The sequence below is a fragment of the Centropristis striata genome, chromosome 19 (assembly GCF_030273125.1).
Source record: "Centropristis striata isolate RG_2023a ecotype Rhode Island chromosome 19, C.striata_1.0, whole genome shotgun sequence".
Lineage (NCBI taxonomy): Eukaryota > Metazoa > Chordata > Actinopteri > Perciformes > Serranidae > Centropristis > Centropristis striata.
In genome coordinates, this window is record NC_081535.1 from 6,125,001 (window position 1) to 6,150,682 (window position 25,682).

A 25,682-nucleotide genomic window follows, 5' to 3' on the forward strand; every position below is an offset into this window, starting at 1 on the left:
TAAGTCAGTATTGGTATGGTATTGGTATACAAACTGCTGGGAATTTTTTTTGGCAGTATAAAATATACATATATAAGGGCATAAGCCACCATAACAGGGATGGGACAGACTTATACATAGCATGTTTTTATTTAACAAGTTATATCTGCTCCAGATTTTTCCCCATATGATTGCAACCCAACACTATCCTCTTGTTTTAGTAACATTACTACCTCTGCCAATGTTAACTTCATTGTACAAAATGTATTATTTCACTTCTTCAGTCATACATTCAAGGGTTTATGTACTGTTGTTGTTTCTGGTGTTGAAAATTCTACATACAAAAATAATTTATCCATAAAATAATCTTTGGTTCCTCCCTCCTCTGCTGCAGGTGTCAGGGGTGTTTGTGCCCTCTACTGTGTCTCACAGGCGCTACAACATGAACACCTTGAGGCGTGTAGTTTATATGGTATTGTATTTTAATGCGTTTCAAATAAGTGTAATTATATAACTATATATTTTTTAATGAATTAAAAAATGTTAAGAGTAGCCCTGGCAAAAAACCATTAAGTCTACATATGAAGACTGCTAGCAAAGCATGGCAGTAGTTCGTACTTTTGCTTTTTTTTTTTTTTTTTTTTAAACCTAAATTTGGAGGTATTTCATGTAAATACTGAGTTTTATTGATAAAATGTGCCAAAGGTTACGCTATCCGACGGTTGTGAGCAAGGTGTGCCTAGAAGTCATTACTTAGGGCACAAAAACGAACGTAAAAAAACAGCTGTGTTACATGTAAAACCGTCCGACCCACATTTCCGCCGGGTTGCATGCACGCTGAAGTTCCTAGCTGTCACCAGCAGCCATCTAATCTCATTGTAGCGGAGTCCAGATGAAGGTGAGGCTGGTGTCGCGGCGCTCTCTGTTTACCTGAGACACCTGTGCACCTGTGTTTTCACCACACACACATTCACGTCCGCCCTCTGGCCGAGAGAGGACCAGGACCCGACTGCTACAAGGTCAGTGACAAGAGCGAGACAAGCCAGCCGGCTAACAGCGTTAACTTACTCACCGTCTGCTCCTCTTAGTGTTAGCTTGTTACCTGTCACGTCCCAACACCGTGTGCTGTGCATTTTGATTTAAGTGGAACTTGAGGTTTCTGTTAATTTACATGTTTCTAGCATTAGCATCTCGTGTAGCAGGTGTTGCTCATAGACAGCTGTTTCTTTAACCCATAAGAACCCATGGTGACACCCTTGTAACAAACACTTTAAATGTCCTATAATCTCCCATATTCTGCTTAATTTTTGTACTTATATGTTATGCATGTGTTATGTATTGTTTTTATGGATATCCTGTGAAGCACTTTGGGTACCTTCTGGCTACTGTAAAGGGCTATACAAATAAACTTGATTTGATTTGATTTGATAATGCTTCACATTAACTCATTAAATCCTTGTGCAGAACTGTGTGACTTTGACAAGAAGTGACTTTTCCAAAATGTGGCTGTGACAGAAACAGAAATGTGAAAAAGTAGCTCATTTCAAAAAGGTTATTTTTTTGCTCAAAGGCTAAATTTAAACCCATTTAACAATTCTAATCTGTTAATTTAAAAGGTTAAAGTATTGCATTTAACCTGTTCTGACCATATTTCCTGAACAAATTAATATGAAACAAGTAACAAAAATATCTTTGGGCTTTTAACCTAAAAATCTAAAACCTGATGTGACACATCAAAATAACAAAAATAGTAATAGGCCACTCAATTATTTTCTCTGTTTAAATTATTTTTAATTAATACATGCTCTGCTGTTCAATTTAAAGTACATTTGACCAAATATAAACTAATAATAATCCTATCCTATCCTGTCATAATTTTGATAAATGTTGTGGTGATGCAAAGAAAAAAGGCAAATTTGTGTCTCTGTAAGCAGAAAAGGCGTCAAGTTTATTTATTTTAAAATAATAAAAATATTATAAACATAAATACCATAAACGGCCAATGTAACGTATATGTCACATCACAGATATTTGACATTTAGGGGTAGTGTTTTCTTTTTTTTAAACCATCATACATGTGTTCTATGTGGTCCACTTGGTCTGTGGTATATCCCCCATAATTTTCCTTCAAGGAGAAATAGATCTGGATTCTTATGGGTTAAAGGAAAATTATGGGGGAAAGACCACAGACCAATGATATTTCTTATTTTTAAATGAATGAACTAGACACCTTTTCTGCTTACAAGTGGAACTTGAGGTTTCTGTTAATTTACACGTTAATAGCATCAGCATCTCGTATAGCAGGTGTTGCCAATAGACAGCTGTTTCTTTGACTTGTTTTTTAAATCTTGTGTGAAACAAGTGTGCCTGATTTTTTTTCCCCTGTCACTTCTGCAGAATGAAGAAGCTCTCGGTGCTGTCCCTGCTCCTCTGGATGTGTGCCGTCTACTTTGTGGGCATCTACCTGTTTGTGGGCGGGTTCCTGCTGGTGAGACTGGAGGTGAACAGGACCAGCACCTGCGGAGACGTGCTGCAGCCCGGAGAGGAGCCGGTAGACTTCTGCCGCGTCCAGCCGCGTTTCCGCAGGGCCGTCCTCCTCATCATAGACGCCCTGAAGATCGACTTCGCCTGGTTCGACCGCAACAACACAGCACCCAGACCTTATGAGAACAAGCTGCCCGTCCTGGAGGAGACGGTGTCGTCCCAGCCTTCCCACAGCCGCCTCTACCCTTTCCGTGCTGACCCGCCTACCACCACCATGCAGAGGATCAAGGGCTTCACCACCGGCTCCCTGCCCACCTTTGTGGATGTGGGGAATAACTTTGCATCCAGCGCCATATTGGAGGACAACCTCATCCACCAGTTTGGGCAAGTGGGTGAGTAATTACACAGTTTTATCTATTATAATGTGCAGTTTACTGCAATATTTAGCATGCATTGCATTCTCTGCAGAGCTGAAGAGGAAAATCAGCCTTGATAGTCTTTTGCAGACTGCTGGGGTGAAGTAGTTACTTACAACACAACCCAGTGCTTGAAAGTTTAACCCTCTATTCTCAACCTTGGGGTCCCGACCCTAATTGGGGTCGCGAGATGATTTCTGGGGGTCGCCAAATCATTTTGGAAGGTAGCTCTGTCTCCACTGTGTTAAAGTGTTCATGTGTTAATGTGTTTAAGTCTTTTTGGTCATTTAATGTCTTTTTTGGTCATTTTGTGTCTTTTTTTTTGGTCATTTTGTGTCTTTTTTTGGTCATTTTGTGTCTTTTTTTGGTAATTTTGTGTCTTATTTGGTCATCTTTTGTCTTTTCTGGTATTTAGTGGTTTTTTTTGGTCATTTTGTGGTTTTTTTTGGTCATTTTGTTTCTTTTTTGCGTCATTTTGTGTCTTTTTTGGTCATTTTGTATCTCTTTTGGTCATTTTGTGTCTTTTTTTGGTCATTTTGTGTCTTTTTTTGGTCATTTTTGTGTCTTTTTTTTACACCCATGACCCACCCATTATGTCTTTGCCATGCCTTTATTAATCTTATTTTGTTTGCTTATTGATATGAAAATATACTTTATTGCTCATCTATTATAAGTTAACTATAAGTTAACTATGCTTTTTGCAACTACCGGATCTAAAGCGAGAACAATGCCTTATTACTTGTTAATTAATGGTTATTAAGGACCTTATTATAAAGTGTTACCAAATCTTATTTTATACAAGCTGTACATTTTTAAATGTTGTTCTTACCTTCTCTGTTCTTACCGTTTTCAGGTAGATTGTGATTGACTTTACCTGTGAATGTATGATATGTTGAGAATATGATTTTCTTGTGTATATTCTGCGTTGTTCCTGTGGACCCCAGGAAGACTAGCTGGTTACTAAGGTACCAGCTAATGGGGATCCTTAATAAATAAACAAATAAAGTGAAAATGTTTCTGTTAATTTTAAATGTTTGTTTCCCCTCCCAGGCAAACGGGTGGTGTTCATGGGAGACGACACTTGGGAGAATCTTTTCCCGAAGAAGTTCCACCGCTCTCTGCCTTTCCCTTCTTTTAACGTGAAGGATCTGCACACGGTGGACAACGGGATCCTGCAGCACCTCTACACCACTAGTATGTTTCTCCACCTGCCTGTACGTCTGCTCTGCTCTTGTATCGCTCTCACGCTTCACATGTTTCCGTCTGTCTCTTGCTGTTGGTTCTGACAGTGGTGGGGGACGACTGGGATGTCCTGGTGGCTCATTTCCTGGGAGTGGACCACTGCGGTCACAGGTTCGGCCCCGACCACCCGGCCATGGCCGACAAGCTCACGCAGATGGACGGAGTCATCAGGTCAGACACACTGCAGCTGCTACAGGCTGTTTTACAGCTTCCCCCAGCTGTTATAATGCACCTATACGCCTGTATGTCACATCACTTAGCAACAGTGTTATGGGAAGATGCTGACCCAGATAGTTAGACTGCATTTCATTAACGATTAAACACTTTAACCCATCTAGGCCTAAAACGATACAGAGTACTGATCTGATACCAGTATTTTATAAAAAAAATATCATACGACACCTGCATGACTGTGATATGATTATCATTGTGGTGAGGCCTGGCTCAGGTTAAACCCTTTGTAAAACATGAATAAATACAGCAGATTCAAGCCATTTATTTTTAAATAAAACAGTATATAAAACAGTAGTGCAACAGCAACCTAAATAAATAAATCTAGAAATATATTTAAATTAAAGTGCAGCCACAATATTGTAAAATGAAGGTACAGTATAAAAAACGGTAGTCCAACAGCATCCGAACAGTCCCCACGTTGGAGTGTTTTCAGTCTCGTCTTAAGACCCATTTTTATTCCCTGGCTTTTTAACTTTGCATGAGTTTTGTGGTCCTCTGTGTCTTTTATTTCTTTTACTACTTTTAACTACGTCTTTTATTTATTTTACTATGTTTATCTGTTTGATTGTATTGTTTTACTTTATTAATAGCATCATTTTAGATTTTTACACTTATTATTTATTGCTGATTGTTATATGGAAATGTTTGTTTTATTGTTGATTCTATGTACAGCACTTTGGAGACAATTTGTGGTTTAAACGTGCTATACAAATAAAGCGGATTGGATTGATTGGATTGGATAAATGAAGCGCCACTGTTTTAAGAGCGGTGAAGAAGAACTGTGCCAGAGCTCAATAACCAGTAAATAGATTACTAATTTAATAAATTACCTGGTATCGGATCGGTGCCTGGACTCCAGTACTCGCCAATACCGATGCAGGATTTTCAGCAGTATCGGAGCAATTTCCGATCGTACCCTCCACTCCAAATTGATAAATGCCGAGCCTTGTGTAGAAATGATCGTATGCCCACTTTACGCTCACTTTTTGTCGTACGCTCGTTTGATAAATGAGGGCCACTGTGAGCTTTAATTGCAGGAAACCTAATGAATCTGTTTATTTAACCTCTCTGACCGTATTGACCCTTTTCCTCCAGGTCTGTGATCGACCGGCTGCAGAATGACACCCTGCTGGTGGTGATGGGAGACCACGGGATGACGGACACCGGAGACCACGGCGGGGAGAGTCAGAAGGAGACGGACGCTGCTATCTTCCTCTACAGTCCTTCTCCTTTGTTTCCTGGACCTCCGACACAGGTCGGTACAGTCGCCTCCTTCACAGTTGTTTTTTTTTTAAAAAGATGATTGATATGTGAAGGAAGGACATGAACGAGAAGATTTTATTTTGTGGTCAATCGCTCAGTGACATGAATTCCTAACCAGTTCATTAACTCTTAAAGGATAGTTTGGTTACTTTTTAAAGTTGGGTTGTATGAGGTACTTAACCATGGTTGGTATTAGGGATGGGAGTAATTTATCGATGATTGATTACGTGGAATTTTTAATGTATCTGTGTATTTTTTCATTTTAATTTTATCTATGACAGCGCATCAGTTTCACTGAACTGAAACACAGCTGATTGTCCAGTTTTGCGGCTGTACATCAATAAGCCAATGAGCTGAGAATTAAGTTGGATAAAGCTACAGTTTGCAAACTGAAAGTTGCATTACCAATTTTAAAACACACAGAAATACAAGAGGATTAATTTGAGCAAAGCTAGCTTAATGTATCAAACCTTGCTAGCATGAATCACTAGGTTTAATTCAGATTCATTAATCCAAAACTTATTTAAACACAAAACATTTAAATATGCAAGATTACTGTGAAAACTAACCTCATGCCTCTTCGGGGGCTAAAACATAAAACATTGAACTCCTTGACGTTATCTTTACAGTTTAATCTCACTTGAGTTAGTTTTACGATTGACAGGAAGTCTCTTTTCGTCCTTTCAAAATAAAAGCGTGTTATCAAAACAGGCTTTTGCATAGTACTGTATATATATCTTTTATTTTGCCAATGTATGCATGTTTTAATACATACTGGATTATGAATAGAATAGAATAGTCTTTATTGTTATTGCACAATGCACGAGAAAATTATGGGTGCTCAACCCAATCAGTGCATAAGACATTAGAAAGTGCATAAGATATTAAAAAAGATAAAACAAGATAAAGGAGTCTGGTGGCTTTGAATAGAGTGCAGATCTGTCTTTATGTGCTCCGTGTTATTTAAACCGGCTGTCTGACAGCAAGGTAAAGCAGTGAAAATATTCTAAATATGGCATATACTTAAAATTATATTGATTTTTTTTATTTTTATGTGGCTAAAATACACTTTGTTGCAACCTCCTGTTCTCAGCAGCACACTGCTTGGCTTCTATACTCCTGTCTGCGTGCTGACTGCCTTAATGTCATTTATTTAATCAACAAATATCCATTTAAATTGTGATTATCCCACCAAATCAGCAGAGTGTTTGCTGTATTAGGAATATGGACCATCAAACCACTCTGTGCATGATCGTTTCTGTTCATGGTTGGCTGTGCAGTTCCCCAAATCTTCTAAATTGATGCCGGCAGGTGGTAAAAGTGGAGGAAAATGAACTTCACTGATGACTCCCAATATTGCAGTGTAATTGGAGTAATACATATTAGATAGTAGAAAATCCTGGGTTATACAGAAAATACCACTACTACCAGGAAAGAGGATATTATTAGAAACCCTGAAACACACAGGATTCATCCAGTCCACCAGTCGTACTGGACTTATTACAGATGAGAAACACAAAAGGTTTCTCAGGAAATATTACATAAACAAAAGTCAAGTCAAGTCAATTTTTATTTCTATAGAACAGTTACAGACAGCTGAGCTGCACATAAAAGTGCATTTAGTGCAATAAAATACAGGATTGACAAAGGAAAAAGATACAAAAAGGGTTAAAAGACATTACCTGCAAGAGTTAAAATAAAGCAAAAAAGAAGGGATAATTTAAAGGAAACTAAAGACTAAAAACACTGAAAATAAATGATGTTTCTGTACCGAATGAGTACTTAATTTGATACCTCTTTTTATTAAACTTTATTCTTACCCATCGTGTGAATGTAAAGGTACATTTGTTTGGACAAATATAATGATAACAACATAAATAGCTAATAAGAGTTTAATTTAAGAGCTGATATCTAGATATTTTCCATGGGTTTCTTGATAATAACCAAAATCATTACCAAGAAAACCATTGAAAATGTCTAGATATCAGCTCTTAAATTAAACTCTTATGAGCTAATTCTGTTGTTATCATTATATTTGTCAAAACAAATGTACCTTTAGTTGAACCAGGCATTAAAATGAATAAGAAATTGAAGAAAACCAGGGTGGTCTAATAATTTTCTCCATGACTGTAGGTATTCTGTGCAATTAGGTGGAAAAATACATGTGCATATACTGGTACTGACATCAGCAATCTGCCAAAATAAGTAGAAAATATTGGTATATTGGCGATCAGGGAAAAAGCTGATATTGTGCATCCTTCGTCAATAACACAAAAGGTTTTCTTTTTTTTTGTCATTTACTTTTTATTGGTTTTTGATTTTACATGTAAATGAACAAACAAACAATCAACATGAAGACATATAGACAAATACAGAAAATATCAAGGGAAAAATAAAAGTGTACAAAAGGGGATTGGAAAACACCCAGAAAAAAAAAGAAAAAAGGGAAAATTATAAAGAAATGAAAGTATTCTGATAGTCCAATCTGAGATTACCTGAAATACGGTTTTATGGTATAGACGTATGTAATCCATTTTTGCCAATTTTCAATAAATACCTCTTTTTGTGTTCTTAAATTGAAAGTAATTCTTTCAATTACAAAGAAGTTGTACACAATATCAATCCCTCTTCAGCCGTTTCTTCGTTATTGATTTCTTAAAGGCCACCAGTAATATTCTCAGAAAATATTTACACAGAAGGTTTTCTAACATGTCAGAATAGTCCTTCACATCACAGATAAATAGAGTATTAATCTAACGCAGCAGGCTTTTATTTTGTTATATTTGTAGAGTGAACCGGACGTGGTGCCCCAGACGGACCTGGTGCCCACCCTGGCTCTGCTGCTGGGGGTTCCTATCCCGTACAGCAGCGTGGGCCAGGTCCTCCTGCCTTTATTTCCTTCTCACGAGCAGACAGAAGGTGCAGTTGGACGCCTCAGCCAGCTGGAGGCGCTGTGGATCAATGCCAAACAGGTACGCTGCTCAGTTAGGACCACACACAGGAAAACACATCAGTTTAATACTTTGTCGTGATTGTGTGTGTTTAATTTCACCTCATGTGACAATTCTTCAAGTCTTTACACTTTACACAAAGAACAACACAAGAGAAATGTATTGACATGTATCAAACATACTTACAGATTATTAGAGAAGAGTTATTGATTTGGTAGATTAGAATGCAATCTATAAACTATTATAGATTTAAAACTACACTAGTAATCGTTGAACTATGAAGCTTTTTATACAAAACAAATAACTAAATCAACTTTAATCATGATAATTTTAATGATTGATTCTGAAAACAGCCTGAAAATTAGACTGTTATATATTCACAGACTAAAATATTTAAAATAAATTACAATTGTTTATTTCAAAAGGCATACATAAATATCATATAGTATATAGTATACAGTTCTAGTAACCATTTGACACAGTTTTCACTGTAAAGTTTAAAAAAAAAGTGAATGGATTCCCTCCAAAAACACTGCTTGTTTAATACAAATGTTAAATGTTTGTATTATTTTGAATGCATGATTAAAAGCAAGGCGAACACATTAGGGTTTACACGATACAAACATTTTCAACTCGATACCGATACTCAGGAAAATATTCGTTACTCGATACCATTTTCGATACCACAAGGATAAAAACAAAGACCCCAAAATTTAACAGTAATATTTTTATTAACAAGAAAAATGCAACATGTAAAAATTAACAGAACCTCAGGTTAATATTTAAAATAAAAAACAGTGGTGCAAAAAGAAATTGCAACTATGATAACAAGCTTCAGATACTCGATACTTTTGAAAATGAGTATTGTATCCGGATACAACGTTTTAGTATCGATACTTCTTTGAGTATCGATACTTTTGACAACCCTATAACAAATACTGTTTATAAGAAAATATACAGTAAAACAAAAAATTAAATGATTAAAATACAATCTATAAACTATTATAGATTTAAAACTACACTAGTAATTGTTCAACTATGAAGCTTTTTTATACAAAACAATTGTGTTTGTGAAGGTGAACCGTTTCCTGGAGACGTACTCCGGCATGGCCAAAGACATCCCGCCAGAGAGCCTCGCTCGGCTGAAGGCCGACTTCTCCCGCCTCTCCTCCGAGTACCTCGCCGCGGTCCGAGAGGGTCGGCCCCCCTCGCCACAGCTGGCCGCCTCGCTGCAGGCCTACCTCACCTCCGTCAGAGACACCTGCCGCGCCACCTGGGCGCGCTTCAACCCGCTGAAGATGGCGGCGGGGTTGGCCATCCTGGCGTTCGCCTGCCTGACGTGCTTCATCCTGTCGGAGCTGTCCCTGGTGCTGATCCGGGAGAACGGGCCCGGGCTGAAGGCCCCGGTTGCCGTGGCGCTGATATCGGGTGTGTGCGTGGCGGCGTGTCAGGTGGTCACGCAGGGCCACGTGGAGGCGGCGTGGTGCCTGGCGGCGGCCGCCCTCAGCTCCGAGCTGCTCTTCCTGTGGAGAGCCCGGCGGTCCAGAAGCATCACGGTGGAGAAGAACGGCTCCAAAGCTCCGAAGAGCTGGCTGACCCCGCGGCGCCTCCTCATCCCGCCGCTCTTAGTACCGCTCCTCCGCTGTGCCTCGCTGCTCTCTGACAGCTACGTGATCGCTGAAGGCCGGGCGGTAACCTTCCTGCTGTTCTCTCTGGCGCTCTACGTCCCCGTCCACCTCAACTGGGACGGCCTGCTGCTCCCGCCCAGCCACGACCCCCTGAAGGCCGCAGGCTTCCTGCCCTCCCCGGCTTTACCTCCATCCACCGTGAGGAAGGAAAGCAGCACCCTGTTGGCGTGTTTAGGCGTCCTGGTGGGCAGCCTCTACCTCTCGCTCTCCTTCCACGCCTGTCGGGAGGAGCAGGGCTCCTGCCAGCCGTCCCCGTTCCTCGCCCCTCTGTCCCGGCTGCAGAACAGCCAGCTGAAGAACCTCCACTACGTGCTCTCCGTCTGCTCCCTCGGCTTGTGGACGTATCTGCTGAAACGCTGCCTGCGTCACTACGGCAACCTGAACTCGTCCGGCGGGACGGTGTTCACGGCCCGCTGGGTGCTGCCGCTGCTGTCCGTGTGTCTGGCGTTCCACTGGGCCGTCAGCGCCACTCCGGAGGACAGCTTCAGGAACCTGGCGGAGCTGATCAGCCTGGCCCAGCTGGCGCTCCCCAGGGCCGCCTTCGGCCTCCTGGGACTGGGGCTGCTCCTGATCTGGCTGGACCCCCTCACCGTGTTCGTGAAGCCGAGGGCCTCGCCTTCGACCCGAGGCTCCTCTCTGCCGCCGCCGCCGCGCTACCGGGCCAGCACCGGCATCAGCCCCCAGGCGGAGCTGCACCACCTCATCCCTCAGATCTACCAGCGCATGCGTCGCTCGCTGGACGACGGAGAGCTGAGCGGGGGCGGCGAGGTGGACAGCAGCCCCGCTGTGAAGGCCTACGGACTGGGAACCGTCTACTCGGCTCCTTTGCTGCTGTTTTGCGGCATGCTGGGAGTGGGGCTGCTGCTGCTGCACCCCGAGGGCATGGCGCTGTCTTTCCTCCTGCTGCTGCTGGAAATGGGGGCTCTGCTGCACATCCACGCCTCCTCCACCACCCTCAGCGGCCTGCATGGAGCAAACTCTGGTAGGCTGCTGACCATCTTTTCTTTTATGCTCTGCTTTTCATTTTTTTTAGATTTTACTGTACTCACTCTAGAGGTGATGATTTGCAAATTATTCAATATTATAACTATTTAAATTTAAGACAATCTCCTAGAGGTGTGAATCAGCTTATCGGCCCCACGATACGATTTTATCCCAATACGATTTTATCCCGATACTTGAGTCACGATACAATATTATTGTGAATTTAAGCATTTTGCGATATATTGCGATTTAACTGTTTAACTGCATTTTGTGTCCACGAAATTAAATTCAATCAAGAATTGAAAATAATAGAAAATTCTCAGTCTATTCATCTCACTTCAGTCTTTTTATTTCTCCACAATGAGAGTCAAACCCACAGACTGACCAACAAAGTATTCAGTCAAACTGAACTGATATCAAACATGTTGGACAGCAACAACTGCAGCATTTCATCAAACTTTCCTCAACTTTAAGCTTCACTGCTCTGATTTTTTTTTTTTTTGAATGAAACATAAAAAAGCCTAAATTTTCAGCGCTATTTCGACAACATCCCATTACTAGTACCTCCAGTATATTCCTAAAAGTGAGCCCACTACGGCGAAAATACTGCAGAATGCCAGCCGTTGGAACGCTAAATATCGATAGTTGGTGGCCATGAATCGATATAATATTGCCACGCAAAATATCACAATACTATGCTGTATTGATTTTTTTCCCCACCAAGGTTCTAATAGTTTTGGATTTTTCAATAGTTATAGTTTTAATTTCGTTGTGATTTTTTGTTTTCAAATTCAGTTAGTTTATTCAATTAGTTTTTAGAGTGAGTTTGCTAGTGTTAATTCGTTTTTATTTTTTGGAAAATGCTTAGTTTTAGTTTAGTTTTTATTAGTTTTAGTGTTAGTTTTAGTTTTTTGTAATGGGGTATTTGTTGGGTGCCATTAAACAAAGTCATAATAAATGTTTCCTTTATTTCCTTTGTCTGATCCATCTCATTCCCAATAAGTTTATTAAGTCATAAAACCAGAAACCCAAAAAAGTTGACAAAGACGAAAACGAAGGACATTTTCACTATAATTTTAGTTAGTTTTGTAACCACAAAATACAGTTTCAGTTAGTTATCGTTTTTTAAAAAACTCTAGTTTTTTTATTTTTTATTTCAGTTAACGAAAATGTTTTTTCACTTCTAGTTTTCGTTATTACGTTAGTTTTCGTTAACTATAATAACCTTGTTCCCCACCTGTCGTTGTTTCCCCAGGTGGCTTTAACGTGCCCTGGACTCCAGTCGTGCTGTGGTCTCTGGCTGCCACTCAGTTCTTCCACGCCACAGGTCACCTCCCCACCTTCCCCTCCATCCAGTGGGGGGCAGCCTTCGTGGGATTCCCTGACGGACACACAGGCACCGTGCTGCCCGCCTCGCTGGTCACCCTCAACACTTTTGCCTCACACATCTTGTTCGCAGGTAGTTATAAACGGAGAGGCAGCAGTAAATGTGGGCTATAGTGAGTTAGGGTTGTCACTATACTAAAATTTTCAACTCGATACCGATACGGAAAATATTCGATACTCGATACCATTTTCGATGTCACAAGGATAAAAACAAAGACCCCAAAATTTAACAGAAATATTTTTATTAACAACAAAAATGCAACATGTAAAAATGAACAGAACCACAGGTTAAATATTTATAATAAAAAACAGTTGTGCAAAAAGAAACTGCAACTATGATAACGAGCTTCAGGTCTGAGGTAGTGCAAAAAATAAATAAATACAATAAACAATAACAATTACAACAATATTTTGAGGTTGTATGCTGGCTGTGCACAATATTAGGCAAGCTTGATTTAAAAAAAAATAACAATAACTTAAGGGTTCATTCCTTGGTTAGGTATCGATACTTTTGAAAATAAGTATCGTAGCCAGATACAATGTTTAGAGAGTTACTTTTTTGAGTATCGGTACTTTTTACAACCCTAATTTGTGTCGTGTGTGGTTGTCTCCAGTGGGTTGTCCCTTGCTGCTGTTCTGGCCGCTGGTGTGTGAGGTGCGGGGCAGCAGAGGAGGACGAGCTTGTGGGGAAGAAGGAGAAGACGCTGTGATGGAGATGAGACTGAGAGAAAACCCCGAACAGTTCAGCTCCGCCCTGCTCCAACTGTCAACACGCTACCTCTTCCTACTCGGAGCACAGGTACCATTTAGGGATTGGAGCACCCTATAATGTCATCACTTCCTGAAAATGTAATAAAACGCATGATAAATTTGCACTTAATTTGATCGAAAATGGGATAAAACCCAATAATGTAGGCCTGCCACGATAGTCAAAATATCTAGTTATCATTCGATGTATAAAAATGGACTCAATAGTTTTTGTGGACTCTAACTGTTGTTTGAATAAGCCATCAATATTTTTGCCAGTTGCGCTGCTTCTGTCCCTCTCCTGTCGCTCAACCTGCTCTATTATAGTAGTTTATTTATGTATGTTTTATTTATCTAAGATGTTTTAATATTTATTTTCCACATTCAGTTCCAATGTCTAATATTCTTGAGATTTAGAAATTCATTGCTGTGGAAAAGGATGTACTCAACAATACTGTCGTTTATCGAGATAGTTTCTGGGAAAATATATCATCCTAAAAAATGTGTTATCGTGACAGACCTACAATAATGTAATAACTTCACCAATAATGTAATAAAATATCCTAATGGGAAAACTAATCCTGACCTTAAAGGTTGAATATGGAGAATTAACAGAATACCACCATCTATTGATCAAGATAGGCAACAACAACAACAACAACAGAAAAATAATTCCTGCAGTCAGTTGCCAGGCCGTTGCTAAGTGTAACACACCGTTGCTAGGGACACCGCTCCGATCAGAGTAAAAACCCCTCCTGAAAACGTAATAAATTCCCAATAATGTAATAAGGTTTTACACTCTTGGTAAAAATGTTATTACAATATCAGTCAGGATATTTTTTTACATTATTGGTGGAGTTATTACATTATTGGATTTTATCACATTTTCGATCGAGTTAAGTGCAAATTTTATTACGTTTTCAGACGTTATTACATCATCAGGAAATGATGACATTACAGGGTGCTACAGGGATCTGTGATGTTACTGATGTTAAGTTTTTATTCCTTGTGTGTACGTGCATATCTCTATCACATCATGGGAGTCAGTCCGTATCTGTGCGTCTCTTCACAGGTCTTTGCTTCCGTCTGTGCAGCTGCTATCCTCAGGAGACACCTAATGGTGTGGAAGGTTTTCGCACCCAAGTGAGTGCCTGAATGGATTTTCCAGCTCACACAAACTCACTTACAGTAAAGGCATTAGAGGATGTGGACACAGTGTACATTAGTCAAGGGATACTTTTCTCTAGTTGACTACTGTGAGATACTCTGTGCTCTGTTTTTTTAAGCCATAAAATAAATAAATACAGAAAATACAGATTTTTTAAGCCTCTGGGATCACTTTAATTTACTACCCTTTCAGGCCCTTAAGGCTAAAAAAAATGTCCACTTCCAAAAAAATGCTATAAAAACTTTACAGATTGATATATATATTTAATTTTTTGACTTTTTTTTGCATAAACCTCTTAAACAACTTCTGCCCTGCTCAAAACTACCAAATGTTTAAACATTTTTGCCATTTTAACCCTTTAAATGGCAGTTTGATTGAACAGTGTCACTGATAATTTTTATGAAAATAACTGCATTTGTGTTTTTTTTTCTTTTCTTTGAAAAACAGTGACATCCTGTAATCAAACTGGCATTTAAAGGGTTAAAATCCTCAAAATCTTTGAATGTTTGGTGGTTTTGAGCAGGGTGGTTTATATTAAGAGGTTTATGCAGAAAAAAGTAGAAAAAAATGTTAATCTGTAAAGCTTTTATAGCATTTTTTTGGAAGTGGACATTTTCAGCCTTAAGGCCTGAAAGGGTAGTAAATGTGTACACAGTGTATTATAGACCCATAAGAAAAATTTAAATTTGAACTCCAAATTCAATTAAATTCAAAATATATCAAGAAAAAAAAACTCCACAGCTAAAATTATTGCCAAAACAAAAGTGGAAAAAATTACAAATATGGTCAAAAATGTCCCTAGTGGTCCCAAAAGGTTAAATGTGCAATAATACATTTTCTAAGAGGGGTCTCTTAATCAAAACAGTAACAAAAGATGGAAGTAATGCCATCTTTGCAATACATTTCTCCTGGTTAGAATTCCTTCAGTGTTTTTAATCAGGATTTTAACAGAAGCCAAACTATCCGCAGAGATCTCCTCCTCTCCAAAACAAACAGACCTGCTGATTAAATCCAGTAAAAACACTGATTAAAGCTGTTTTACCTTTTAAAATCAGTGTTTCTCTGACGCCGTTCAGTGCGTTGGCAGAGTGGCTGCGAGCCGAGCTGCTTCTAACGTTTGCACAGCTTGTTTCTCTGATAATCCAGATGTTCAGGAGGTTTTTACCGGGACAAGAATTATCCACAGAGGTCTCCAAAATAAACAAACAAACCCCGGTGATTTAAACGGGTGGTGAAAAATCTGTAGATAGAGCAGTTTTGCATAAAAATCTGTTTCTCTGATGCCACTGAAGGGACTGTGAGCCGAGCAGCAACTAATGTTTGGTTCGCTTGTTTCCCTGATAACTTGATGAATAAAATCCTTCATCTGGTTAATATGAACTTAGAAGTGAGAGTTATAATTTAAAAAGAGCAAGATTCAAGATGTGGAAGAATGTGGCTTAAACCTGGATAAAAAGTACATTTATTTGTGTAGCAGTAGGGCTGGGCGATATATCGATTATAAAAGATACATCGATATATTTTTAAATGTGATATGGAATTAAACCATACCGCATATATTGATGTAGTTCAATTTTTTTTCTTTCTTTATATATAAATGCTGCCCTTACTAGGGTTTGTCATATTTAGTTATTTTCTCATATAAATACATTTATTTCAGAAAAAGATTGGCCTGTTTTATTGCATAGGCTATTTTATTTAAAATATTTTTTTATTTAAATATGCACTTTATGGAGCTTTAATTAAAAAAGGTGGAGAGAATGCTGCATAGAACAATTTAGAATAAACAAGGTGTGTATAAAATAACATTAACACTTAATTAAAGATTACTGTAGTTTAGGGCTAGGCGATATATCGATATAAAAAATATATAGATATATCTTTAAATGTGATATGGAATTAAACCATATCGCATATATCGATATATTTTATTTAAATGTGCACTTTATGGAGCTTTAAGTTTAAAAAAATTAATAAATAAAGGTACTCCTGTTGTTATACAGAATTTATATTTCACTTAAATAAACTAACTTAACTAAAATATATCAGGATATGACTTTTGGTCCATATCGCCCAGCCCTATGTGGCAGACAACCACACAGACACATTAGTGCACAGCACAATGGAGATGATAGACTTTTTTGAAGTGGAGTTCACATTAACCTACAGTCAAAACCATTTTCGTCAGAAAAAAGGGAGAAAAAAAATACTGGATAAAAAAACACTTCAGAGCATTTAAAAGAAGAGGTTGGAACAATAATTTCAATCAAATCAGAAGACAACCATGTTTAAAATATTCTACTTTTACACAGGATGGGCAACTGGAGGCCCGGGGGCCACATACGGCCCGCACCTTCACTTGAAGTGGCCCTCAGTACAACTACATGCATTTGAGCATGAAATCTTAAAAGTGCAGTGTAAAAATGCACAAAATGACATCTTGCAATTAATGTTGGTCTGCTGTTCTTGCACTGAAAAAAAAAATCATATTAAGTGGTTATTTTTTATTTGCTTCAAACCTTTTGTATTCCTATTTATACTGTTATATATGCATTTGAGCATGAAATATGTTAAGTTACTGCACTGTAAACATGTTTAAAATTGCAGTGTCATCATATCTGGTGAAGTGCACAGTCCTATATGTGGCCCTGTGGCCCCCTGCAGCATTTAAGTTGCCCATCCCTGTTCTACTCTATACTTTGAACTTTTGTATCTCCCACCTAGCGTAACACTCTTGTTTTCTCCTTCCAGGTTAATGTTCGAGGCCTCGGGCTTCCTGGTGAGCAGCGTGTTCCTGCTGATCGGGGTGACGTTAGTGCTGAGGGTGGACGTGGCGGTGGGCAGCTGGTTTAAGAGACTCGTCCCTGAAGCCTCCAGGTAGCGACGGCGCTTTACCGCAGAAGGCCACCAGAGCTCACTGTGCCACAGAGAACACGGACATGGAGGTGTCACTGTAAAGCTTTTATATGGACCTTTCACACACACAAAAAAAAAAAACATTACCATCTGTGTGGAGCATACGGATCCCCTCAAACGTGTCATGTGAGGTTGCCACTTTTTGTTACTCTTTTTGAGGGCTATTTTGTTCTTTATTAACACTGAGGCCATTGGGACATCAAATGTTGGACTGACTGAACTCTTAGCATCTGGAGCCACATTGAACATTTTGTTGTTGTTGTTGCTGTTGTTGTCTTTTACACTGGTAAGATGATAAGCTTGTACACCACCTCATTCAGCTCATGAGGTTGAAGGCTTATGTTGTCAGAGAACGGACAGCAACTCCTGAATGTCTCTCCGAAACTCCTGTTTTCTAACTGATAGTATGGATGAAACTTTCAAAGCTCTCCAAGCCAGACAGTCTTGCAAACGGTTCATGGTGCAGCAGTTAAAAAAACTAAACAGTTTACACTAGCTACATGCCTGTTACAGCTGGCTAGCAACAGTATTTAAGCTAAATTGACACTCAAAACACATGTATGTGCAAGTTTAATGTAATGGAAAAAAAGCAACAATACAGCACGTGAATGTTACGGAAGCCCGTAGAGGCAAGTGAGGAAAAAATATCTTGTGCTCCATTTTAACACATGAATGCTTTTAGTCCTTTATAGAACAGATAGAAAGATTTGCATGAGAAAAGCTTGATGGAAACACAAAAATTCTATAACAATTTTGAAAATACACATAAAGGGTCATCAATATAGGTCGTATGCACAGGCATAAAAAAAAAAAAGATCGATATTGACGCATTTCACCACCCACATCAATGCGTTTGCTGCTATCCTGTTGATGTAGCTAAAGTTAAAATGGCAGATTTCCACAATTTGCTAGAGGCTGGTGTTGGTGGTTGGGTCGAATAAATGGCGGACTTTCACCCAGTAGAGCGGGATTCGAGTCCTGTGTGAAAACAAAAGTGAACAATTTTTAACTTGAGTTACGTGAATCACATTTTTTAACGTTACTTACATTTTTTACGTAACTTGCAGTACTCATGTGATGCTTGTAACTACTTCACTTACGGCAATTACATACATTTATTTACTGTTTAAACTGTCTTTTATAACGCCTAACCAGTTGGTTTTTACACTTACTTGCAGTGGTTTATATTTAATGTGCTTAACGATTTTTTTCAAATAAGTTCTGACTTAGCGAACATTTAACTCGCCTGACTGACGATCGGCTGTTTCCGCTCTGCCAAATCCAAATCCTGGAGACTTTTCTCCCATTTTCTCTCGTGGGTGATCAAAGTTGTCTGATTAGCAACCTAGTTTTTGTTGTTGTTTCGTCCCTTTCCCCCATCGCTACTTTGACTGTTTTATGTCTCGCACAATCTCGACTTCTTCGACTGTTAACTGATAGATTAGTCTACCGAAAAACATTACAACATCTTCTGACAAAAGTACTTTATGCAGCTTTGTTTAATCTCTCAAAACCAGTCGATGGAAATGTCCCTAATTTGCATTTTCTTTATTGCGACAATAGAAACATGGCGATAGACCACCACAAATAACGGGCATAGTCATTGTGACATCACCAACTATTTCATGGACTCCAGTTTTGTAGTCTTGAGTTTGTATTTTGGCAGTTACCATATTTTTCTTTTACAGGTGCATCTCAATAAATTAGAATTTCATTGAAAAGTTTATTTATGTCAGTAATTCAATTCAAAAACTGGAAATAACACATTATATATATCCATTACACACAGAATGAAACATTTCATGTCTTCATTTATTTGATTTCTTCTAATTATAATGATTATGGCTTACATTTAATGAAGACCTAAAATTCAGTGTCTCAAAAAAAAAAAAGTAATATTACAAAAGACCAATTTTAAAAAGTATGATTAATATGGAAATGTTGGCCTCTGAAAAGTATATCCATCTATATGACTCAATAGTTTGACTTGAACTACTAGAAATGGACTTTTCCATCATATTCTAATGTATTGAGATGCACCTGTACAAACTGTTTCACAGATTTATAAAAAAAAAAAAAAGGAAAGCAACTTAAAAACAACTGTTTTTAAAATCATAAACACGGAGATAACAATTTAGATCACACTTATAAAAAGGCATCACCACAGTTATGTTTCCCATTTGCCTCTCAGGGTTTCCGTAGAAAATTGAGTGTCTTACTGCAGAAGCTGAATCTGTGACCACTTAATACTTAAACCACCAAAGCCAATCTTGCCACCTGATGTCTGGAGCTACTTCATGATCAATTTGCAAGCAGATCTACTCCGAGTCCATCCAAGTGCATTACACCATGTCTGTCATCTAAGTGTCTGCTGGAGGAACTTTTCCATATTTTTTTTTGTACGTTTTATACTTCCAAGATGATGAAATAACCAGCACGTCTGGTTACTGCCAATTCACATAGTATTACTGTGAATATAATTGTTTGTTTTTTTAAAACGGTTGCATAATCTATTGTGTTCTTTTCTTCTTTTTTTTTTTAGAGTTCTGATTCCTAACTCTAACGCCTATTTAAAATTCTTTTAATCGCTAATGATTTGTTTTTGTTTTTATCTCAAATTTAACCTTTGTCTTAATTAGGCCTCATACATCTTTTCCCTGGAACAGGTGCCTACTAGATTTGACCAATGCCTTTTTTTTGTGTATGATGTCATTATGTTGACAGGGTTATTGAATCCAGAAACACCCTCAGTTAATTAATTTCTGCAGGACGTCAGAGTCGGTGTCCAAAAGTAAGATCTGTGACTGTTGTGCAGCTGTAGTCAGCAGCTGAAGCTCATTAGCTAATGCATGATATCGAAGGGATGTTGACTCAGGATGAATTAGCTACAATGCAATAGTGCTGCATTTCTCAGGCTGTTGTATATGGGAGTGACTGGTCGTTTAGAGCAGAGTGATGGTTTGGCTAGGTTTGAGTGTTGACGGGGCACTTTTTTTTATTTCCGTTCTAAAATGTTTAATATATAAATATCTGATTAATTAAGATGATTTTTTTCATTCTGTAAAAAATGTAATAAAACTTTTTTACATGACATCATAGTCTCCAGATTCTCTGGTGTGCTTTATGCAAGGTTCATACACTTTTTGAGTGGTCAAATTCAAGCACTTTTCAAGGACTTTCAAGGTAAATTTTCAAGCTTTTCCAGGATCTTACACCTGTTGTAAATTGCATGTTTTAGATGAGTACTTACATACTAAAAGGGGGAGATTTCACTGAACCATACCAACAGCGATGGTGTTACACTTTTAGGAGGAACGGTCTAATACTTTTTTCTATGACTGTATTTTTGTTCATTTTTACATCTATTTTTGGTCATTTTGTGTCTTTTTTTGTTCATTTTTACATCTATTTTTGGTCATTTTGTGTCTTTTTTGTTCATTTTTACATCTATTTTTGGTCATTTTGTGTCTTTTGTGGTCATTTTTACATCTATTTTTGGTCATTTTGTGTCTTTTTTTTTCATTTTTACATCTATTTTTGGTCATTTTGTGTCTTTTTTTGGTCATTTTTACATCTATTTTTTGTCATTTTTACATCTATTTTTGGTCATTTTGTGTCTTTTGTGGTCATTTTTACATCTATTTTTGGTCATTTTGTGTCTTTTTTGGTCATTTTTAAATCTATTTTTTGGTCAGTTTGTGTGTTTTTGGTCATTTTTACATCTAATTTTGGTCATTTTTACATCTATTTTTGGTCATTTTGTGTCTTTTTTGTTCATTTTTACATCTATTTTTGGTCATTTTGTGTCTTTTGTGGTCATTTTTACATCTATTTTTGTTCATTTTGTGTCTTTTTTGTTCATTTTTACATCTATTTTTGGTCATTTTGTGTCTTTTTTTGGTCATTTTTACATCTATTTTTGGTCATTTTTAAATCTATTTTTGGTCATTTTGTGTCTTTTGTGGTCATTTTTACATCTATTTTTGGTCATTTTGTGTCTTTGGTCATTTTTAAATCTATTTTTGGTCAGTTTGTGTCTTTTTTGTTCATTTTTACATCTATTTTTGGTCATTTTGTGTCTTTTTTGGTCATTTTTACATCTAATTTTGGTCATTTTTACATCTTTTTTTGGTCATTTTGTGTATTTTTGGTCATTTTTACATCTATTTTTGGTCAGGAGAAACAGTCTTCATTTCAGATAGGCTCCTCATTATTTTTTACATTGAACATGTGATTATCTATAGTCTAGATGGATATAGTCAGATTGCAAGAGAAATACAGTAAGAATTTCAAGCATTTACAAGCACTTTAGCCAAAATCCAAGCACTTTTCAAACCTCGAAAATACAACATTTAAATTCAAGCATTTTCAAGGATTTCAAGCACCTGTACCAACCCTGTTTATGGTGCAGTCACGTTTCAACTTTTAGCATTATTTATTGTTGCAGTGCAAACTATTTATACGGTGCATAAAAGTAGTATTTAATGTTTCGTTTATCGATCCAAGCACTTGATGGAAGAGACGGGTGCACCCATAACTTTTTACTGCCCATCAGTCAAGGTGCTTCATTCATTATTCACCGGCGCTTTCCACATTTCCAGTTCCCATAAGTCTGTAAGTCGTCAAACATCTCACTTTTGCAAATGGACAAAGGGCAAAATTATAATCAAAGAAGTTGTCAGTTGTTGGCTTTGCCTGCTTATAACCTGTTTTTCTCAGTGAAATAATACAGTAAATTCTCCTCATATTAAAGACTACAGACATGCATTGGGATGCAGAATGAAACTCAATATATGTAGTTTAAGTTAGACAGTTTTGTTACATCATTTATATCTGTATATCCTTTAAAATCAAAAATGTCAAATTCAGGTTTATCTCAATAAATTAGAATATCATAGAAAAGTTTATTTATGTCAGTAATTCAATTCAAAAAGTGGAAATAACACATTATATAGATCCATTAAACACATGTCTAATTATAATGATTATGGCTTACATTTAATGAAGACCTAAAATTCAATTTGAATATTTCAAAGGACCAATTTAAAAAAAAATGTTTAATATGTAAATGTTGTCCTCTGAAATATATGTCCATCTATATGACTCAATACTTTATTTGGGGCTATTTGACTTGAACTACTGGAAATGGACTTTTTTTTCTCTAAATTATTGAGATGTACCTGTATACAGGTACATCTCAAAAAATTTGAACATCGTGAAAAAGTTAATATTTTTTGTCAATTATTTCAGAAAGTGAAACTCATACATTATATAGATTTATAACACATAGAGTGAAATATTCAAGCCTGTATTTCTTGTAATTTCGATGATTCTGGCTTACAGAAAATGAAAACACAAAACTCAAGTGTCTCAGAAAATTAGAATCTTACATAAGATCAATAAAAAAAGGACATTTTAAACTCAAATGTCAGGCTTCTGAAAAGTATGTTCATTTTATAAATATTTCACTCTATGTGTAATGAATCTATATAATGTATGTGTAAGTTTCACTTTCTGAAATGATTGACAAAGAAACTTTGGTCATCATTAAATGTAAGTCATAATCATTATAATTATAATAAATTAAATAAATGAAGACGTGAAATGTTTCATTCTTTGTGTAATGGATATATATATATATATATATATATATATATATATATATATATATATATATATATTACATTATTTCCAATTTTGAATTGAATTACTGACAAACTTTTCTATGTTATTCTAATGTATTGAGATGCACCTGTATATGTTCTTCCCGTATACGGTATATGACCTTGACTGGGTTGAATGTTCCCATATTGTATTGTACTCCCAATGAACATTCAGTCATTTATGACTGAATAAAACCTTATAAAGGACCAAGGACATGCAGTTGCATTGACAGACAGGCCTCTGAAACTGCTTCTAAAAGACAGAAGTGAAATCAATTCAACAACAGAATGAGGAAAATTGAAAAGCACAGTCTCAAAGCCAGAAATCCAAACACCTGCCGCAGTAACAGTCGAGTCATTGTTATTGATCAAAAGGTCTTTCAAGCCACCACGGAGGTATTTCTGTGCGACGTGGGTGTGTGAATCTCACTGTAGCCGAAAAACTTTTATATTTATTTCTCTCATATCTCTCACCCACTGGAGACAAGCAAACTTGGATCAAGTATTGGGTTGTCTGGAGAATGGGATGGATGGATATGTGGGTGGGATGCTTTTTTTTTCTTTCCCCCAAGTATTTGCTGATTAGCTTAAATCTCATCAATATTCATAAAAAAAAAAATCAACTGAATAAATCAATATTCAAACTAGAAGGGCATTCAGAGAAAACAGACCTCTAGCATAGTCCAGTTTTCTATGATGTGCAAATCTGCAAACAAAAATGGAAATGGATTCATTTCCAAAGAAGAAAAATATTATTTCAAAATATAGTTGTGCCTAGCTGAAGCCTTATCATCTCAGCTGTGCACTTATTATGAACTTGAAAATTGGAAATATTACATGTACAGTTAATATAAATTTGTGAAAATTAGAAAACATTTTATACGTACAAATATCAAATGTTAAGACTGAAATAATGTAGAAGGAAGACATTTTTAGTTGACGTGAAATTTAAATTTACAACATGTTATTTTCTGCCAATGGGGGTTGCATTACTTTCATTGCAGTCAGATTTTCGCGGTAAAAAAATCCTTCAGTGTTAATTTCTCAGGACGTTTCTCCTCCTCATCAAAACAAATGGACCTGCCGATTAAAATTGTAGTAAAACACTGAATAAAGCAGTTCCGTGTTAAAAAATCTGTGTTTCTAACATCTAAAATTTGTTCAGAATTCTTCTCTGATAACTTAGAACCAGAAGTCTGATGACTAAAATCCTTCATGTGGTTAAAATATAGTTAGAAGTAAGAGTGTATCTTAAAAATGTCACATTAGCATTGCTAGCTAACGTTAGCTAACGGTATAATGTTAGCATAAGTTATCTGCTGCTTGACGTTGGCTAACTTGGTAAGTTACAGTGATATCAAAATATTAAGGTTGTAGCAGGATGTGATAATTTAACTCTACTGTGACGTTTTTAGATGACGTGAAATTTAAATTTACAATATGTTATTTTCTGCCACTAGGGGTTGCATTACTTTTCATTGTAAAAAAAAAAATCCTTCAGTGTTAATTTCTCAGGATGTTTCTCCTCCTCATCAAAACAAATGGACCTGCCGATTAAAATAAGTAAAAACACTGAATAAAGCAGTTCCATGTTAAAAATCTGTGTTTCTAACATCTAAAGTTCGCTCAGAATTATTCTCTGATAACTTAGAACCAGAAGTCTGATGACTAAAATCCTTCATCTGTTTACATTTTGTTTGAAGTAAGAGTTAAAGTAAAAAAAAAAAAAAAAAAAGACCAAAACCTGAAAAGTGTATCTCCAAAACGTCACATTAGCATCACTAACTAACGTTAGCTAACATTATACCGCTAGCTAACATTATACCGTTAGCTAACGGTATAATGTTAGTATACGTTATTTGCTGCTTGGTGTTAGCTAACTTGGTAAGTTACAGTAATATCAAAATATTAAGGTTGTAGCAGAATGTGAGGCTATTAATGGTTCGTTTTGTCCTGCATTACTATACTGTCCCTTTGGGTAATGTTAAAACTGGGGTCACTGGTTCATTACATGAGTACAAAAAAGTTTTAAAAATGAATAAAATAAAATAAAAAAAGAAGTGTGTTTTTATGGGGTTGTTTTGTTTTGGTTATTCATTTTTTTTTTAAACTAATAAGTGGTTCTAGCCATAACAACAATTTGAGAAAAAAACTTAACAGTAAAATCCAGGAAAAAATCACTAACCTCTGCTGTTTGAAGCTTTTTTCAATGTCTTTATTATTTTGGATGTGAAACACCATTATGACTGAGCAAATTGCCAAGCTTTCATTCAAAGCATCAGCGCTCCTCTAATTGCTCATCATTATCAGATGAACAGCCCTTTGGACAACAATCCCTGCATTTCTGCTCGCATCAACTATTAAAGTCAGACCAATTTGTATTATGAGGATGGAAAACCATCCGGCTGCCCTCTGATGTTTGTGCTCTGAGTTCAGAAGGGCTGGATCTTTCCACAGGGGACCAGACATAAAATTGTTTTGATGATATCCATCATCACTTTCTGCAGCTCCTCCGATGAGAATGAATAGAATACAGTGTCTGGACTCAGAGTGGATTTATG

The 25,682-nt window shown here is 37.2% G+C and overlaps 1 protein-coding gene across 1 annotated transcript; it reads left to right on the forward strand.

Moving 5' to 3' along the window:
- The first annotated feature begins 863 nt into the window (after positions 1-863).
- On the forward strand, positions 864-19,530 carry pigo (phosphatidylinositol glycan anchor biosynthesis, class O). The gene is made up of 11 exons (XM_059358479.1): positions 864-998; positions 2,377-2,855; positions 3,930-4,073; positions 4,169-4,292; positions 5,451-5,610; positions 8,408-8,590; positions 9,646-11,239; positions 12,497-12,700; positions 13,242-13,426; positions 14,447-14,517; positions 17,294-19,530. The coding sequence occupies exons 2-11, from the start codon at positions 2,378-2,380 to the stop codon at positions 17,421-17,423; spliced, it is 3,273 nt and encodes a 1,090-aa protein (XP_059214462.1). The 5' UTR covers positions 864-998; position 2,377; the 3' UTR covers positions 17,424-19,530.
- Positions 19,531-25,682: the final 6,152 nt, after the last annotated feature.

Bases quoted from the DNA above. Each gene is read 5' to 3' on its own strand.
- pigo (XM_059358479.1), top strand. From the start codon at position 2,378: ATGAAGAAGCTCTCGGTGCTGTCCCTGCTCCTCTGGATGTGTGCCGTC. The intron at 12,701-13,241 runs GTAGTTATAAAC...GGTTGTCTCCAG, and splicing joins CTCACACATCTTGTTCGCAG to TGGGTTGTCCCTTGCTGCTG. The intron at 14,518-17,293 runs GTGAGTGCCTGA...TTCTCCTTCCAG, and splicing joins TGGAAGGTTTTCGCACCCAA to GTTAATGTTCGAGGCCTCGG.